Here is a 20,403-nt window from a genome sequence, read left to right as displayed (position 1 = left end):
CAAAAAGGATTTTTTTCAAATAAATGTACTCCTAGGAACAACTAACTGAAAAGTCAGACTGATTAAGACTTGTGTAAATTAGTAAAGTATGACAGAAGAGACTATCACACTGTACCACCTGAAGAAAAAGGATATTTCATTGAATAAAGAACATAAGCAACAAATCCTACAGCATTAAGAAGTAACAAAGACATTTACAGTATAAAAATAAATGTAAACTGCTATTTTTTGCCCCCCACACAAATCCCTTCTAAAGCAGTTCTACAACAGGGTCTGTAAATAGCACAGCAATAAGAAAAAACCCCAAGATTGACCACACTGACACCAGTGACATGCAAGACAGCTATTTAAACCATAATCCTCATCTTTTAACTGTCAAAGTCTCGTGTTGCCAACTGGAGTGTTCAACATAAATAAGGTTGCATACCTGAAATCAAATACTCTGAGTTCACTGATCAGGTTCACAGTGTTGTGCCTCCTAAAACCTTTAAAAGCAATTGTACTAATCTGGGCCTCATGCTGCAGAGTACCCAACTTCCATCCATTCCCCTGCTTCTCTTGGGAGTCTCCTCTAGGCAGGCAGACGGCCAAGAAACTCTGTGAGGGGATGGAGAAAGGATCCATGAAGGCAGGCAATTCCGAGAAATCAAGTTATAGGTATGCAATCTTATTTTTCTCTCTTAAATTGCTCCTTCTACTGAGGACCAGACTAGAAAGCAGCAGTTACAAAAAAAGAAAGGCCAAAGCAAAGATTTGCAGAAAGATTTGGCAAAATTTGGGAATTTCAGGTGACTGTCCTTCTAATTTATCTAATACAAAGACTGGAAGAGCAGGTAATGAGAAGTGCCACAGGTAGGAGAAAGCTATCTTCCTTACTAAGTTCTACCACAACAACTAGTTTTAACGAAATAATACTTTGGTTTGGCTGAACAGAAATTGATGTCTTATTTCCAGTTTCAAAAACTATCCATGCCTACAGAAGGAAGTTGTAGTAGGTCAGATAAATGGTCCAGAGACCCCACTAGCCTGTTTCAAAGATACATACACTAAAATCACAACAGTGGCTTGCAGCAGATACCAGAGCATATGAACTTAAACAAATATTCCAGCTTCCAATGATTTGCAGCTCGTTTTCTTTATCCCTGATGATTTTTCAGACACCTACCATATTTGAGTCATTTAAGCCCATCATATTACTGTCCATCATTAAGAGCATGAAAAGTACTATTCTACTCTGGTGTTCTTCATACTGAAGCTGTTCCATGCCATTGATCGTCCCTGTTACCTCTTCTCAAGTTCTTTGCTGTTCTTCTATACCTTTCAAAATGTGTAAACAGGACCACAACTACCGATATGAGTCTACAATTCACCCACATCTTGAATACGTCTTCCATTTCATTGTTCTTTCTTTTCTTAATTAACTGCAACAATCCATTTCCCTTTTACTACTATTCAGAAAGAGGACAGTATTTTCCTCACTCTACTCAATAATAGATCTGGAGCTACAGTTGAGTGGTAACAGCCACAACAGAGGACATCATTTAATGTTTAAAGCTGGAGTTAGGCTTGGTCTCAATCACATCAGTTTGCATTACATCACCTGCTAGATTATTGCCAAGAGTCCCAGTCTCGTAAAATCCTTCTGCAATCCATCACAATTGGCCTTTGTTTTTAACAGTCCAAATAATTTGGTATTATCAGCAAACTTTGACAGACCATTATTTATCTTCAGTGCAAACAAGCGAAGGTCTTAAGACATACAACTCCCAGCACATATTCTCAGTGATTTCCCATCACTGAAAATCAACTGTTCACTCTTACTCCATTTCTTATCTTCTACCAATTATTAACCTAACTGAGGACTTCCTCTTTTATCTCATGGTCACTTAGGAATGAGGGACTTCATTGAAAACCCAAAGATCTTCCTTCAAAGAACTTTCATATTAATGAGACATGATTCCCTTTTATAGGAGCAAAATTTAATTCTTCTCCAGTGTGACAAAAGAATGTGTCCCCAAGAACTTTGTAACAACTCTTATTATTTTATCTAGAACAGATATCATTATTCTGTAATAGTCTAGAGGAGTTACAAAATATAACAAGGACTGATTTACATGGAAATTGAAAATACATGGGTGGGAGACACTCAGAAGTCTAGTCCTGCACGTAGCAGTCATTAACCTGGCAGTAGGTGTTCTAGGTTTATCCTACCAAATTAGTTTCACATCAGGGTCACTGAATTTGTAATTGCATTCTTGGACTTGCCACAGGATCTGGCAAGTTTTTTTCTGAGATACTACCACCAAAACCAATGGTGCAACTCAAGCTCCAACCTCGCTTACCCAGCAAAGCCAGTGGGAATTATTCAGTATATAAAGGACCTATGAGCCTTTGAATGTATTCACACGCTACAAATCCACTATACTCTGATCTACCAGATAGCCAAGTAAAAGTTCTCCATGTTTCCAGAATTGACAGCTAAATGCTCTAATTTCAACAGGCACAAGAAAGAATAAACTTTAGTGTCTGCTTCTCTATACACTGGCAGCCTTAAGACATTTAGGGAACATCTGCTCTAAGAAAACAGTCAGGTCGTAGTCCTCTGGTCAGTCCTACTGCTAGATCTAATTTCAGGGTTGTGTTCCAGACAACACCCAGATGGGTCACGAACTGGTCCTAATAGGCAGTATGACTGGTAGCATACTGTTTTGGAAGAGTAGGGGCTTTAGCCACATGGATATGAGCTCTGCTGGGCAACTTACTGAGCCACGGACCATGCCATCTACGTTTGTTAATGAAATCTATCATGTAGCTTTAGTGACTCCTTTCCAGCCACAGCATAAATCTGAAAAAATCAGACCTATGAGGTTTGTGTCTCAAAAGAATATATGGATTTTCCAATCAATTCTTGTATTAATACTTCATGTTTCAAAACATTAAATAAAACCATGTCTGATTAGCCCTCATAATACTTCACAAAGAAAAAATAATTGTCAGTGAAGGGCACCTGAACAGCAAGCATCAAATTGACATAGCCTGTGTCTTCTATGATTTTGGAAACATCTCCAGTAAGTGTCAGCCAGTGACAGACCTACAGCTAAGACCCAAGAGTTCTTGGCTCTCAGTGCCATTCAAACTTATTTCCCCAAAGAACTCTAATTTTCTTACAAACTGACATCAATTTTGCGAATTAGTCAAAGTCAAATGTGACCAGAAAAGTAAATTGTTCATTGTTAGCCTTTTACTTGACTTCTAATTCTAGTTATGCTTTTCTGTTATTTAAAAATTATATATATTCAGGTATCTTACAAATAGAAAGTGAAGAAGAGTTCTCTGAAAGCAATCAGCTTATGATATGACAGAATTAATTAGCTAAAAAAAAAACTTAAGTTGAATGAAAACTTCTGATGAGCTATTTGCTGCTTAAGTATTGGAAATGGTTTAGGGAAGAATCGTACAATAACGTCTTTTCCTTACCCCATTTTCGTTTTGTGAAATAGGCATCAGCACTAGGGTCATTGAAGTGTCTGCTCATCATAGTCTCTCCTCCAGCATGAAAGTCATATGCAAACACAAGAGCTTAAAAATAGAAACATGTGACAATTAGTAAGTCAAGCATATTTAGAAAAAAAGTCTCAACACATCAGTTGGGGGAAAAAAAAAAGCAAACCACAGAACACTTACAATGTTCTCCAAATGCTTTAGTGGTAAACACTTCACGCAAAGTTACTATATTTGAGTGCTGAATTTTTTTCCACATGTCAACCAATACCATGCACTTGGTGTTAACAAGACGAAAACCTAGAACAGAAAACACCGTTTCAAATGTAGTGTTTAGGGAGAGAATTTTTTACTTCAGCATTTCTCAATCTACTGAAAAACAACCAGATGTTAAAATATGACTAGCAGGCTTAGGAATGCTAGTTCTATTGAGACAACTCGTTTCTTCTCACCATGTATCCTCCGAAGGCAATATGGCAGGTCATCTTTACTATTTACAGCTTTATAGCATGATGTAATGTACCCAAAGTTGCTTGTTTTCTGTATCCGATTGGGCGGTGGCAGTGGTTCCAAAGGAAAGAGACTGTGGTAGCTGTCCACTTCCGCAGGAACTGCTAAAATCAGTTTATACACAGAAACATATTAGGTATCAGTTGACTTTGATAAAGTTATTACAGTAGCAGAGAAGATTAAAATGCCTGTCATTAATATGTAAAATCTTTGCACTAGCTTTTAGGTGCATGGAAAGTTAAAATTCACTGGTTTTGCTTTAATAGCAATGTATAGGTTACTGGAAGAGATCTCAGTTAAAATAACTGTCTTCAGAAAAACAGTTACACCAAGTAAAATCAACTGAAGAGATGCTCAGTTCTATATGACATTTTTTCATTTGCCTTCAAAACTCACCATTCAAAATGACTTTTTTGGTGGGGTTTTCTTCTGCATAGATTCATAAACAAGCACAAATTTCAACACAGACTTCATACCATTAAAAACCCCATTCTTATCACAAAAAAAGCAAATTTGAATCTTAAATGTTTTAACATACTGTGTGTGTAGGAGAACGGGGTGCTGAAGGTTTACAAACCAGATTAGGAGATTACCCTTGCAAGAAGAGATACACTTGTACTTCATCTGGATTAGTAAACTAAACTGCATTTTTTTTCCCCACTATCTCATTATCATATTAAACACACACTTGAGAAGTAAGGATTCTGCAACCAAAAAAGTGATCTGTTTAAATCAAGTTGAACATAGTAAATTGTAAATTTTCCAAAAGCCAAATTGCAATGAATAGTATTTTCCCTAATATACAAGTCAATTTACTTTAAAACAATCCAATTCATTAGTCTTTGAAAATATAGTCTTTGAAAATATTACATATTCCTTTGAAGGATGCATATGTACAAAGTAACACAATACTGTTCTTCATGAAGCTTTATTGCCTTACTGATTTTTTTCTCTCTCATCAACTTTAAGTATTCCCAACCATTAAGAAGTTTCAAAACCAAAAGAAAATTACAGAATAGAAAATATCATATTTCTAAAATACTTTGTATCTGGTTATCCAGAGCCCAGGCTGATGATTAAGGCTTCATGAAAAAATTAAAAACAGGTGGTGTTTTTTTGCACAATGATGTTGTTAATGTTGAATACGCATGGTTGTGGAACAACAGGATCACAGTTCAGTTTATAGCAAACACTTACTTACCAGGAATATCAGCTTGATCAATCTGGGCCATAGTTATTAAGTGTCTGTTGATCAGTTCCTAAAGAACAAATTATGTCAAGTTTTGAACTTTATAAGTCAGCTCATCATTTTGGTAAGTTAACAGTACACTGTCTTTGAAGTACCAGCTACTTGTACTAAAATAGGAAGTTTATGCAAGTGGCTGGGGCAGGGGTCACATAGAATACCACTAGCTTGAAAACGTCACTGAAAACATATAAAATCTGGAAGGATGGAGCTGCAGACACACGAGCTAGAGCTAGCTTTGACAGGGGCATCTGCTACAGTAAAGCTGAGGTAACTAACAGTCACAGCCAGCCCGCAGAGAAGGGATCATCAACTAACACCTGCATATACTTTCATTTCAGTCAAAGACTTGAAAACTGGATAGGAGTAGAGCTTAAAGGCATGCTACATAAATAAACTCCTGCAGACCAAAACAGTACATGAGACTTAAGAATACTTAGCTGATAGGACTTGGTTTTTAAAATGCTCCACAGGAAAAATTGAGTGCACAGATTTTGAGTGGCTGTTTCTCTTCTACTATTAGCAAATTTCTAGTTTTTGCCAAGAGATGCCATTTTCCTTTAAATCCTGTCATCTTACCTGTCTGAGCTCATCTGCCATGAAGAAGGAAGGTGCATTTGCTTTTGGCTGCATGTAAGCAACGTGAGGTGCAGCTGGATGGTAAATGTGGTAGTTTGGAAATACCTGAAAACAAAACATTTTAAGCAGCAGTTTAAACTCCTTAGGGATAGGGAAAACCAGAAAGTTTTGTCATCCTTTTAGTTTGAACTTCTGAACTAAAGTCTTCATGGACAGTATGTGTTAGAAGTACATTGTCAGATACATTACAATTTCCTTATGTGACGTTCACAACTAATGATTTCAAGGTGGGGGGTGTGTGGATGTGTGCAGTATGTATGTGCATAGTTATTTTGATATTTCTATAACCTTTTCGACTGCACTGTAAGTGTAAGAGTTATTTAACCTATCAGGAAAAAAAAAAGGAATGTGACCTTTGGATGTTTTCTCATTATGTAGGTATCCACTGAGATACACATAAAATGCTTTCTTTCCGTTGCTGCATGAAAAACACAGAAGTCTACGAGTAGGTAAATGAAAAATACATTAAAAATTCTCTTGTCCTTGTATTTCACTGATTTCAAAGAACAATTAAAAGGCCAAACCTTCATACCGAGTAAGGGTTTCAGAGTGTTCAGAATAATCTCTGTAGCATCAACCAATTCAGCAGCTGGAAACTCCATACGCTTCTGCATCAAAAGCAAACCTACCATCCCTGTGACAGGTGCTGGAGTTGTATCAGTGTAGAAGTATGTTGTTCCACCCACTGTTTCCTTCTGGATCACCTGGCCAGTAGATGGAGGCTGAGAGACAGCATTAGCAACAGAAGCAGAGGCACTAGTAGGCACCATATAGTTTGCTGGGTTAGGAGTATGACTTCTTCTTCGAGGAGCAGGAGATGTATGAGGAGTTATTTTGGGGGAGTGAAGAGGAGAAGATCCTGCTGACAGTGACATTCCTTAAAGAAACACAGCAAGATTCTTGATCAAATCCTTGTTATTAAAAAAAGGCAATTTGGAAAAAAACCCCAGCCTTCACTAACCCTAATATTCTGAGCAGGTGAAATGCTTAAGGATTGCTACATCTATATGAAGAGTTAAGAGGTAAAACAGTAAGAGCAAGACTGAACAAATACATTTTCCTAAAAATCTTTGCCTAGTTCAGAGAGAAAGGACTTGGGAGCTTAACACCTACAGAGAGAACTGGAATGAAAGACAAAAGTAGTAGAAAGAGGGAGGTCAATCAAATTAATACTGTGTCTAGAAAACAGTTTATTAAACTGCAACAAGAAAACATTAATGATTATAAGTGAACCATAGAATCACAGAATGGTTTGGGTTGGAAGGGACCTTAAAGACCATCTAGTTCCAACCCCCTGCCATGGGCAGGGACACCTTGCACTAGACCAGGTTGCTCAAAGCCTCATCCAGCCTGGCCTTGAACCCTTCCAGGGATGGGGCATCCACAGCTTCTCTGGGCAACCTGTGCTAGTGCCTCACCACCCTCTCTAGGAAGAACTTCTTTCTGATCCCTAATCTAAATCTCCCCTCTTTCAATTTAAACCCAAATGTTTATATAAGTTACATGAGCAGTCAGCGGAGTTTGCCAAGCTGTAACTCATTCACCTTGTTATGTCTGTAGCTTTTATTAGAACCAACTCCATGGATATGAATTATCAGAGTAGCACACAAATAAGCAACACACAATATATTACTTTTAATAATTTCAGGGGAGAACTTCTTTTCCCTATAGTGATTATATTCAAATATCATCCTCCAAAAGATCTATTTGATTTGCAAAGATAACTTCTGAGAACATGAAGTCTGTTAGGCATTCATGCTGAGATTTTCAAATTTAAAATTATTTCATTGACTGGTGTTCACCCTCAGCATGAAATGGGGAATTCAACTGAAACTTGAGCAGCTCAGCTTCAAAACAAAGTGAGGAAACACAAGGGCAATGTTTTTTGCCCACACACCTTTTAGCTACTTCAAGAGTCATTGTATGCAGAATTCTCAGATACACTTATTTATAAAAGTTGAGATGTCAAAGAAACCTTCTGGTGTGAGGAAGAGAGTACCCTTCACAAAACTCCTAGTACTACTACTAGAAGATCCTCGATCTCTAGGTGTTCAGATTACTGCAAAGGAGAGCATCTATGAAACTTGCTCAGATCAAGATTTATTTTCTCTTCAACACTCAATTATATTAGTCATACTAAATTTTTTTTTTTTGAAAGAACATAAGATACACAACTTTTATATCTAATGATATATGGACAACTGAGAATTCTAAATAAGAACTCAGATAGTTGGTACTCAGACATTTGCTTAAATGACTTCCATTAATAAGCCCTTGCAACCAGATCTTATAATTGAAAATAATTTAAGCAAATATCTGAGCATGAGCAACTTTTTTCATACACACTTTTTTAGTTACTAAAAGCTAGTTTCATTACTTCAATCAAGAGTTATTGTATGCAGAGTTCTCAATATGCATCATCAGTGATGCGTAGGAGTGTTTTTACACTTACATCTTGTCTCTACAGCAGTCGTATCTGTCCTACATTGACTTTTCTCTTTTTTTAAACAAACCAGAAAAGCAAATAACAATTTTAGCATTAACAGTTTAATCAGCAGTTGGAGAAAAATGCTCTTGAAGCTATATTACCCTAATGATATTAGCAGAGTATTTGTAACCTTCCATTTAGCTCAAATCATTTACTTTTTTTGACATTTCATAAAGCATGCATATTAATTCAGCACAACTATTTCTTTTGTTCTTGAAAAGCAAATAGTTCCAACAGTATAAACAATATTTAAATGTAAACCGTGAGAAAATCTTACACCCATTTCTTTCGTTGGGTCTCTACAGTTATTAATAAATTACTTTTTCAAAATATAAAATACATGAATATAAGAATATGAGAATTATAAAAATATAAGTTCAATACTTTCCTGGGCCAGAACTTTTCTTTAAATTAATATATGTACATGTGTGGACACACACCTTACAGATAAGAAATATTATGGAATAATTGCTTGCTGACTAGTGTATTAACTTAAACGTATGTGAATTTTAAAACATTCAGAAGTGCCTATTAACTTTTAAAGTACTTCTGAATAGTAACATAAGCAGCCTCCTAAAAATCTGTTTACAAATTAAACATTATGCATTGTGATAGCACTGGTTTAGGCTACAACAGAAAATAAATTTCCATTAAAGTAAAAGTTGCCGTGAGTGACTAACACTTAGATATTTCAATGGTTACTGCAGAGATGGCTACATTTTTAACAGAAGACTAAAACATAAATGCATTCTTAAACCATTGGGAGAAAAGATCCATTTCAAAGGAAAAATATATTACTAATAAAATTTGAAGGATGGCTAATTAAAATGGCCATAAAACTGAAGCAGCTCTACCATTTGTCTATATGATGTTCAAGGGATTCTCTTCATCTAGGGAAAGTTATTGACATGTCTTTTTAATTCTACTCAAATAAAACAGTATTAACTGAAGTCCTTGCAAGCATGTAGTGTCTACCCAGACAGAAATAACTGGCTTGGAGATAACTTTTTTTTTTTCCCCAACTGAACTCTCAACTGTAGGAGCCAGGAAAAAAAACCAACATCCTTCAAATATACTAGTGAAAAATTAACCAAAGACTTACCTACTTTAAAATAAAAACTGTACATAGAAGACACAGTATACTACATCTTTTCTTAGAAATTAAAGCAATGACTTGTAACCTCACTAAAATTATATTGTGACCTTCCACTGAACGTTTCCCAGAAAAAGAAAAATCTATCACTAGTGGTTCTTACTGATGCGATTTTAAACAACTTCCACTGTAAGATTTACTTTTTTAAAAATCATTCCTGCCAAAGAATGGTTACAAATATAAATCCTTAATGTCATTGCTTGGCTATCAACAAAAGACTGCAAGAAAAGGAAGAGAGTGTTACACAAATAGTTTCAAATGCCCTTTCAGCCTCAGTTAGATCTGATTTTGGAAGGACATTAAGAGTTCAATGAAAATCACCTGGTGGGCAGAAGATACAGCTTTTCATTTGCCAATATGCATAGTTAAGTTCAAGATACAAAACAAACTTGACTACAGTTTGGTTGTGCACAACTATATTATACTGCAAGTTATGAGAAATTTAGTGCTGCGGTCGGTATCAACAGGCTGAGACAGCAAATATCCAAGTGAGATTCTTCTGAGACCTGCAATAAATTCTGCAGAGTCTAAATAAATATTATTAGAAGTCAAATATCACATGAAAGAGAAAATGCTTTTAACACAGTGAAACTGATGCATAGCTAAGTACTTAAGGAAGCAAATCACTGGGTGCACAAACCAACAATCTCACCAACTTCACCAGTATTTCAACCAGTTAAAATCTTACTAATATTTTACCACAACTAAATGTAATTAGAGGAAAATAAAGGAAAATGGCTGTATTACAAGGTGAACATATATTCCTATTGACTCGTACTGAAGGAAAATGATGGCACTGATTATACAATGGTAATAATGTGGTAAATATGGAACACACCTCACAGTTAAACATGCAGTTTTCCACAGCACAATTGATAAACATTCACTTAAGGCCTTAAGAAAAAAAATGGGTTTGAATAATCTAATTATAGTTATTATACACCAGTGATCCTGACAAATTAAAAAATAAATTTTTTTAAGCTTTCCCTATGAAAGGGTATAGTGTTCCCATATAATAAAATGCCAACAGGAGTACTAAGACAAACACCAAAGGGCCTGCCTCAGCCTGTCCTTCCTGAGCCTTATCTACTAGTAGATGTGGCTCTCCATTCTCCTCCCACTGAACCTTAACACCCCTCATGAAGAAGTCAAATACTGTCTTGAAAGGTAAACCGCAAGGAGAAAACTGCTTCTTTCACCTCACAATTATTTACATCTGATAAACACTGTCATGGTATACAACTGCCATAGTATCTTAACCAACATGGAAATGCTTGTGGAATTTGAAGGTCTTCTCACAACATTCACGGTGACTGCACAGGCTACCTACACACACCTAGAGCTCCTGCTGCTAGTCTCATTTTAGGTAGAAAAAGAGGTCATATTTACATCTTCCTCTGTATTGTTACATTTGCCCTCCTTGCATTGCTTTTTGTTTTCAAAGTTTCATTGTGATTGAGGAAAGGGAAGTGGCAGACTTTGAAATCCATTTGAGACAGTGCTCAAAGATGTTTTATGAGATTGATGCTTCTAAGTTTTGTAACATGCAATGAATTAAAAGCTAGGCTGTATGTTGAACCTGAGAATCCATGCAGATAAACAGGATCAAAGAAAGGGCATCAAACATGAACTCTCATTAAAGCCCCAGTGTCCACAGTCTTTTGGATCCAATGGAAGTTTACAGCTTAATGAAGCAGGATTTCATTAAGCTCATGTGCATACCAATGAGCTGGCCTACAACATAAATACTTTTTTAAAAAAAGAGGAAGCCAATAGATGTTCTATACATACCTTCTTACCTTTATCTACAAATTCACTCATCTACATCCATATGCCTCTAAGCTCATAAAACATTCAGAGGTCAACAATTAAGCAATTGCCATTTTATTCCCATTATGTTTTGTACTTTACAGATACTCTAGATTACCAGGTATATTTTGAGGAATGACTAAACAAAATAAAAAAAAACCCAGACTGTTTCAATAAATTATTTCAAGTAGTATCCTTAAATTCACTATATTTTTCTTATTATTATAAGCTATCAGGCCATTAGCATTATAGCTATGTATTTCCAAGTTAAATCTGCTTAATTCATTAAACTTTGAAGTCTTAAATTCTTTCTACTCAATTTTATTTGGGATAAAACTTATTTTTCAATCTTTTTCCCTTCTTATTCTCTTGTACTATGGTGGCATGACCATGGAACTTTGTCAGCAGAATGGCTGCACCATACTTGATACGGGAAAATGGGAGTAAGCTCTCAGTGCCTTAGGCCATTCAAGCCATCTCAGCTGGGGTCATGAGCTCCTAGAGCTACACTCTTGCGCCCAGTTGGCACATCTCTATTCATGAGGGGCTACAAGTACATCACCTTTATGCTCCTGGCTCCTTAGCCTACAGGTTCAGGCTGGCAGCAGAAACGGGATCTCTTACATTCTACGTAAGCTTAGTGCCTGTCCTGAACTAAATACAAAAGCAACAGCAATTTCCTGCCATTTCCATCAACGACAAAGACATCACTCTTCAGCTATAACCTAGCTGATGCAAACCCCAGCCAGACAAAGATTCTCTCTGCTGGGGGCTATACATCTGTTCTCTCTCAAGCTTAACACTGCAAAGATGTCTTATCACTCCAATTACATTCATGAATTTCTTTCAGATGCTTTGCTGCACATTTTAATGCAGTGATTACGCTGAAACTGCAGAACTGGATAAGCTAAGCTTGTTAGCAGAAGTACTATTTGAGATTATCAGCAACTCACTAAATTTCCCATATGAATGACAAACAGGATGTGTTTGTTAGCAAGGGAATGGAAGGAGCAAAAAAAGGGTATTATTCAGGAAAGCTTAAGGAAAGAAGATTTGGAGAAGGTGAAGGAGATCTGTTCAAAGTTCATCAACAGGACAATCTTCTCCCACTGTTTGTGTAACTTGCATTTTATCTCACTATGTTTTCATATTTTATTAAAAGCTACCAAAATGAAAACCGACCCTGTGTTGAGATTATGCTAGAAAGCACTTATCTGTGTAAATACAGGCAAAAGTAGGAGGAACCTTCTTCCATGCTACACCCTAATGGATATGGCAGGTGTGGATACAATAAGTTACCTATTAAAGTATGTTAGGTTTCAGTTGTCCTTTTTTCCAGTATTTCTGCAGTTCTGTTGGTAAGACAAGTAGGACAAATATCTTCCAGGGACAATCAATTTTGTGAACAGTTACCTATGAAATACTAGATGTCAAAAGTGGTTTTGATTTGTACCTATCTTTAGGAAAACCTCAGAAATTAAGAGATGTGAAAGAACTCCATCCTCAAGAGGGAAATCAAGGGATTGTTCTCATCATCTACCAACTTTGTTATGGGTGAACTGAACTATGGAACTTGTAACAAATTATTCCTACTATATTAATATTTCATAAGAAATAAGGAAGTTTCCTCCACTACTCTGTAAGGTACTATAAGCAATCTTAATCTCATGCAGATGTCTAAATCTTACCCGTTTCTTGGAAGTTATTCTACCGGAGAATATAGACCATTTAACTGGAAGGAGACATCTTTATTTAAAGGCAAATTCTTATGAACTCTTTAGATGGGTCTCACTTGAATTTTTTTCCAATTACTGAAGGCTAACAGATCCCAATAATAATTTTTAATGACAATTTCAGAACATATTTCAATTTTTTTTTTCTGTTACCCAGTATAACCAAAAGGACATTGCCCTACACATAAAATACTGTTTTCTTATTTAAGAGCCTAACTTTTTAGAAAGAGCACCTCCTAACTCACCTTGTGTAACTAAGTTTTTGTGGATATATACTATTGACAGCTAAACCATTTAAATAAAAGATAAATGTATTATTTACACAGGACATTCAGGTTCAGATAATTCTGCACTCGGTGTAAAATAAAAAGGCTTCTAGAAAAAACAAGAGCACCCAACCGAGATCCCTACTCTCAACCATATTCTTTTTCATTATACAGGAAGAGCAGAGAAACAAGCCAGCTTTGCTTGAAGTTAGCTCTTGTGAATACTCCCCCATCCCTCTCATCCATAAACAGTAGTATTTGAACCTAGATAGTTTTCAGCATTGGCATCTATATTTCTAGGAGCTCAAATTGTTGTATGAACTCCACCAACAGTGTTACTTATCCTTTCAAATATTACTTACAGATAGTAAAGAAATTGGACTGTGAAGGATCCCTCTGAGACCCCACTGGACACTTTCCAAAAGTAGATCATTTTACTGTATTCTATTTAATCCTTTATACACTTTTCAATCCAGGTGACAAGGCTGAGAGGCATATAAACACAACAGTTTTCCAATAAGACTGTACAGCACAATACAGTATGAATCAGACAGTACTGCAACATGTTCTTGTCAGTTGCAAGAGATTGCTGAAGGTTTAGGTACACACAGAAACTTGCTAAAGGATCTGCAATGTGTAATATCCAGATCTGCTGAAGGTTATATCTTAAAACTATTTCCTTTTATTAAAAAAAATAGGATTAAGCTAACTTTTTAAGATCAGAAGTCCAAAATATGCATGAAGAGCTTGAACTTTATAAAGTGTAAAAAAAAGTCTTATCACTCAATTGTAAGACTGCATGGAACACTTTTTGTAAAGAGTTTTAAACATGGGAAATAATCTTAAATTGGTCTTAAAAGTGAGATTACATATGACAGTTACAATAACAATTAACATTAAGAAAAATTATTTTAAAATAAGGTTATCTACTTTTTGGTTTTCATCAAGATTTTTTAGGTCCTCATGTATACTCATTAACATTGAAAATAATTACTGCTAGGAACTACAGGTACTCTGGAAACAAATCATACTCATTGTAGACAGCGTTGTACTTCTAGACTACAGGTAGTTTAAATCATCCTTCGGTACTGCTCTGGCAAGGACCCACATGGAACACAGTATGTGGTAACTCAGCGCTCCCTTTCCCCCAAAAGGGCAGAGTAAAAGTTAGGCTGAGTTAATTTCAGTGCTGAAAACAGGTTTCACAGCCTGCAGAGTGATTTCCATACTACTGGAAGTTAAATCCCAATTTCCTGCACTTTTGTATGCTTAGAGTGTCTTAATTTTAAGAGCTAGAGCAGGAGGTGGCTACATTTATCTATCACTACCTATACACGGTTATGTCTGACATGAAGCTAGAAGAAGCAACTGTACTGTAAACCATTAGTCCCAACTTACCTGGTGCTAGCCCAGCAGTAGCAGGACTTCCCATGGAGGGGTGAGAGAACAAGGCTTGAGAGAAGGCAGACATACTTGACTGGGATACATTACTCAGCCTAGAGGCTGATCCTCCTTTAGGAATAAACTCACTTGCAGAAGGATTTGGTGTCTGTTCAAAAACAAATGTAAATTAAATGTTTATTTTAAACGTGAAGAGATGGACAGTGCCTATTTGGTACAAAACACTTTCCAGGCAACCCTACTGAGTACAGGGGATATTTTAAAGTTACATACAGCTTGCTAACAGCAAAAAATGGAAGCTGGCCTGCATGAACACATTTAAATGTGTATTCTATCTTAGGTCTGAAGTAGCATTAGCAAGCTTTCCAGACGAACAGCTGATGCATAAGTTCGTACAAGCACTCTGCAAAAGGCTTTCCATGAGCATTACATTACAGAATTGGAGAACAGACTTGCCACTGCTGCCCAGACTGTTCCTACACAACTTCAGAGATTTAACCTCAAACTAAGTAGCAGTTTCAAACTCGAGCATTAAAAACTATTCCTACTAAAGAAGCCATCCCTGTCTCTCTTGCAAATAAGTCTATATGCCCCTTTTTTGCAAAGTTATCTTCCGGTTTAATTACCTCATCCATTTACGTAGCACCTTAAATGATGAGGTTTAATTTGGTATCACAAAACCTAACAGCAGCAGAGTGACCATCAAATATCCATAATTTACTAGTACATAAAGTGTCACACAACCAACTTTTAATTTCTATTAAACACTGTGCACAGAGTTTTGTAGTTTGGGGGTGGAGAGAGGTGTTTGGTTTGGGGTGAGGTTTTTTGTTTGGTTTGGGGTAGGGAGGGTTAAAAAAAGAAAATTCTAATTAGACCTCAAAAGGCAAAAACCTTATTATTGGACAGCCAAATTACAAGAGACATTAGTGGAAGAAAAAAGAAATTAAGCCAAGAAATAAAAGCAATTATTACATGAACACACTGAAAAGCTTGAAGATTATTAACTGTCAAAGTTGTTTATTAAGTACTCTTCAGAGTACCTCTCAGAAGTGTCTAAACAAAAGTAGTAAAATGAGAATATAGTTAAACAACTCTCCATAGGTAAAGGATACTGCTAAGATAATCCATGATGGTTTTTTATAGCAAATTATACTGGATCACTTTGGGTTTAGGTAGTTTTAAAATTACCAAATATATCAACTGTTAGTTAAATTTTTTACCAACATGAATAAAGCAATATTAGAGAAGTTAATGCCAAATTAGAAGCGTTATTATAAAACACTAATTTAGACAGTGAAGAAAATTACTTGAAAAGGTTTTTGTGTGTGTGTTAATTTGGTTTTAAACATCTTTATTTGATACTTCAGCCAAATATCATAGTAGTAATGTATTTCAAACACTGGAAAACAGTCGTCTGACAGCTGTAAAATTTAAAAGGACACTCAGGTTTAAAATCAAATAGACTATTCCATGTTTAATCACACAGTAAATTTAAACTGCTAACCACCTGATAATATTACACGTTATTCATTCCATATGTGCCTGTGTCTGAATATTCAAAGAATGGCTATAACCAAATATATAGACTGGTGACGTAAAACGCTTCATAACAATCTTAAAACTCTTCAATCACATTTAGTTAAGGAAAACTTGCTAAGGTATGCACTAATGCAGAAAACAAATGGTAAGTTGCATTATACAGACTGAAACCAAATAACTGATACATTTAAACTCAAAAGGTAATATTCTTGACTTATCTGAATTTTAGGTACAGGAGTAACTAAGAGAATGGTGTTCATCTAGATAAAATCTTGGCATGCAACAATTCAGCCAAGTCTGCACTGAAACTAGAGAAAATGACAGAGGTGATAAAGAGCCAAGCAGAATTTCTCCAAACAGTGACACAGCTGAAAAGTCATCAACCAAAACAATCCGGAGAGCAAGGGACAGAATTTGTTGTATCTTACTAAAATCACATCACTTTAAAGGAATTACGTGAGATCCACATTCTACCGCTGCTAAAGCCAGCCACGACACATCCATAGATCTACCACACCTAAACACTGTGTCAGATACATGACATGGAAAAAAAAAATTGAATGATGCAAGCGGAGAGAAAGACACCTTCTGCAAGATAACCTCAGCCTAGGGAAGAGCAACTGAGAGTTCCCAAAATCCCATCCATACCGTTCTGACTAAACTGTTACCACTTCCACCAACTGATTCAATTAATGCCTACAGAATAGGGCTGCTTTTTATTTCCAAATGCATTCTGCAGAAGTTTTCACAGACCAGCTTTGGTCTCTGAAAGTTACTTACATATCCATCATCATTTTAAATTAAGCTGCTCGAGAGCGCCACTTTCAACTGTTAGGTGTTTTGGTTTATGCGAGTCGAACCCAGGAATCTGCTAGAGCATTTTGGGTTTGTGGTGCAGAATTACAAACAGCAGTGGGTCAAGCCTGATGAAAATTCAGTTTTCATTCCATTTTTTGGTGTCACAATTCAGGATCACAATCCAACACTGATAAGATTAAGTTGTTTCTATATAACTTTGATGAAAGCATTTTATATGAGTAAACAGCTTTGATTTGCACAGCTAGACCCTATAGAAGCCTGTTTTACTTATCTGATGTTACAAACATGAAGTTGAAATCCAAGACTTTCCCAATTAGTAAAAACGTGATTAAAATTTTGGTTCCAATTATAAAGACCCTGCCATATTCAAGGCGTTCTCTAAATACAGCTCAGAAAAATACCTGAACACCACAGCCACCACCCAGAATAAACTAATCAAAATAGTACAACAAAATTTATTAATCTATGCACAAAACTAGTTAATATTTTTGTCAGCAAATTTGGAGCTTAAGCCCCAGGCCACATTTAAATAACATTACATCTATGTGAAGCTTCACCATTCCTTTTTCCTGGCCAGTTTAAATCTCACTCCCCTTCCTTCAGTACAGTCATAAAAATACTGTCAAACTAAAGAAGGGAAGCAACTTCCCTAGGTGTTATCTGAATTAATACCTGCATCGTGCATTCTTACCAGAATGATTCCATGAAGAAATGTCACTTAAATACCCTATTTTCAGATTCTTCATGTCTGTGCTCTCTCAAAGGGTGAAGAGCCTCTTTTCAGTCAACTTTGCAAACTAATTTCTAAAGGTAGACTATAAAACTGAATCCATCCAGCTGCACGTACAAAAAGAATTTCTATACTTCCATACATCTGGGAATGCAACATGTTATAGAACACAAACAAACAGTCCAAATGAAGGCTGAGTTTAGGCATGATGCAATCAGTAAGGATGGAACCACATGAGAATTGAAAAGCAGGGGCTGAACTATAAAACAACTCATTTGTATCACCATTCAGCACAGAGCTTTTCTGTCTGGTAGCTTTTACATGCTTTTAAAGATATAAAAGGAAATACCATTAAAAACATAGCATGGAGGGGAAGAAACCAATATTTTGTGGGTACCACTGAAAAACAATGCAAGACTTCTTAAAGGAAGGTGCAGAAGAAAGTAAAGAACAAGCCAAGGATCTCAGCCGAAGACCACCCGTGGGAGGACCGCCTAGTAGCGTGCAGCATTACTGCATGGTGAGGAATTGCACATACCAGATTTCCATAGTCCAGAAGCAAGATACAAATTCCTCTTTCCCCAACTACCAATTCCAATACATATGCTTTTTCCTCTATGCTCCCCAGTGATAGAGGCTAAGGCTCTATCACTAAGGCTCCACTGCTGCATTCACTCAAAACTTAATCCTCAGAGCGCCATGGAGTACCAAAGTACACTGTAACATTGGGATGCTCAAGTTATGGAGCCTTTGGAAGGCCATGCAGCGATCCCGCGGGAGTACTAGAAACCACCCTTCTCATCCTCATTTCCAGTTCAGCATCTCACAAAGCTGCACAGCAGTGGCAGAGTCACCACCTCTGTTTCAGTGACTGTAACACTATACCATTAGATCAGGCCTAGTCCCACATTCTACCCAAGCCAGCTATCTAAACCAAAAAGTAGGCCGATTCCATTTTCAGAAGAGTGTGCTAATGTACTTACCATGTTAAAAACTGGATGAACGCATTTTTGTTCTCTTTTTATGTTCTCCTTCACCTCCAATCTCATGCTGATCTATTCTGACATCCCAAATTGCATAATCCTGTAATGGTTACAGAAAACCAGCACTACACTATACCCATGCTATAAGCAGGGCACTCCTCTACCAGTCTATTTTTGGCATACTTTTTAGAATCTCTCAGGATTCCAAAACATTCAGAAGTGTTGCTTGGTTTTACTGTGTGGTTATTTTTTGTTGTTTTTCTGAGGTTTCTTTGCTGTTGTTTTATAACGGACTGATGTGCCATATAAGGATCCTCACACAGACAGCATCACCGCAATCCCTGTTTCCAGGAGGATGATTCCTTGTTCACTATGACACCAGGGAAGGACACATTCTGGCATGTCAGAGCAGCCCAGACACTGGAGGTCAGTTTAAAGGGCTTCAAAGCAAGTCTCTTTCCATCCCACTATTGAATTTGTGCAACATGCTTCCCTATATAGCAATTACTGTGACAAGTCATCACATCATCCGTACAATAAACTCTAATAGATTTCAATTCATCAACATCATTAGCTGTATTGCTACACTGCTCTTTCAGAACAGTCAGATACAATTTCATTAAAACTGGGTAAAATTTGTTGGTTAAAGACTTTAAAAAAAAAATTAAACCACCAGAACACAGGCTCTGACAAATAAAACTACTAGCAAAGTTTTGTTACATTTTAGCGAGTAGATCTCACTAAAAATAAACTTGTAAAGACTCAAAATTTCCACATTTCTTTAACAATATACTTCAAAGTACTGTAAAAACTATATAGTTATACAAGTCTGTGTTCTTGATGCAAAATATTTGAAGTCTTTTTTTCTTTTCATTAATAAAAGAAAAATCTGTTATTCATGATGCTTAAGAACTGATCTGTATGACGAAAAATTTATCTAGTCCTACTACTTTAAGCAGAATTGCCATTCACTATTATAATAAGTATTATGGAATGGTGTAGTAGCTCAGGATATTTCCTAACATAGGATAGGACATATTGCTGAAGAACAAATTTGGTCTTTTTGCTTTTTTAATGCACAACTCAGTATAAAATTCCGTCCATGGACTCCACTTTTCACCATGTAAATGTTACCACAGAATTTAGAGTGAGTAGATCTGGATTATAAATTCATATCCATGCATGAGAACATTCTACTGGTTTACAGTGCATGTAAACTACCTCACTTTTTAAAACAGCCACTTTTTGGACAAAACTGCACCATGAAACAGTGTACTGCCATGTCTTAAACCATACATTCAAATAAATATATGCGCTCCAACACCTGCCCTCAGCAATTCTGAGATGTAATTCTGCTTTCCTATCTTCAAACATAAATGACAAAAAAAATACACCCTCAAACAGATGTGCCTCCATCACAATTTAACCTTTCTACTTATTGCTTAGCAGTCACCATGAGCCAAAAGTTAGTTTGTATAACCTGTACTTGCACCTGCAAAAATCTCTAACAGCCCGTATTTCAAAACACAATGCTATCTGTGGATTCATATACATACTAAAGCAGAAATGTAAGGTCAATTTGA

At 36.3% G+C, this 20,403-nt stretch overlaps 1 protein-coding gene across 1 annotated transcript in view; it reads right to left on the bottom strand.

Moving 5' to 3' along the window:
* Positions 1-425: 425 nt before the first annotated feature.
* The window catches only part of LOC104504280 (PAB-dependent poly(A)-specific ribonuclease subunit PAN3-like), a 33,283-nt gene continuing 13,305 nt past the window's right edge, over positions 426-20,403 (bottom strand). Inside the window, exons 3-10 of the mRNA XM_010151852.1 lie at positions 14,744-14,894; positions 6,526-6,773; positions 5,837-5,941; positions 5,213-5,270; positions 3,954-4,115; positions 3,685-3,801; positions 3,478-3,579; positions 426-597 (exon numbers count right to left, since the gene is read on the bottom strand). Of these exons, the coding sequence (XP_010150154.1) occupies positions 572-597; positions 3,478-3,579; positions 3,685-3,801; positions 3,954-4,115; positions 5,213-5,270; positions 5,837-5,941; positions 6,526-6,773; positions 14,744-14,894 (969 nt within the window). The 3' untranslated portion in view covers positions 426-571. The remainder of the gene's footprint in view (positions 598-3,477; positions 3,580-3,684; positions 3,802-3,953; positions 4,116-5,212; positions 5,271-5,836; positions 5,942-6,525; positions 6,774-14,743; positions 14,895-20,403) is intronic.

The sequence above is a fragment of the Eurypyga helias genome, unplaced genomic scaffold, assembly GCF_000690775.1.
Source record: "Eurypyga helias isolate BGI_N326 unplaced genomic scaffold, ASM69077v1 scaffold15915, whole genome shotgun sequence".
Classification (NCBI taxonomy): domain Eukaryota; kingdom Metazoa; phylum Chordata; class Aves; order Eurypygiformes; family Eurypygidae; genus Eurypyga; species Eurypyga helias.
This window is presented reverse-complemented; position numbering and strand designations above follow the sequence as displayed.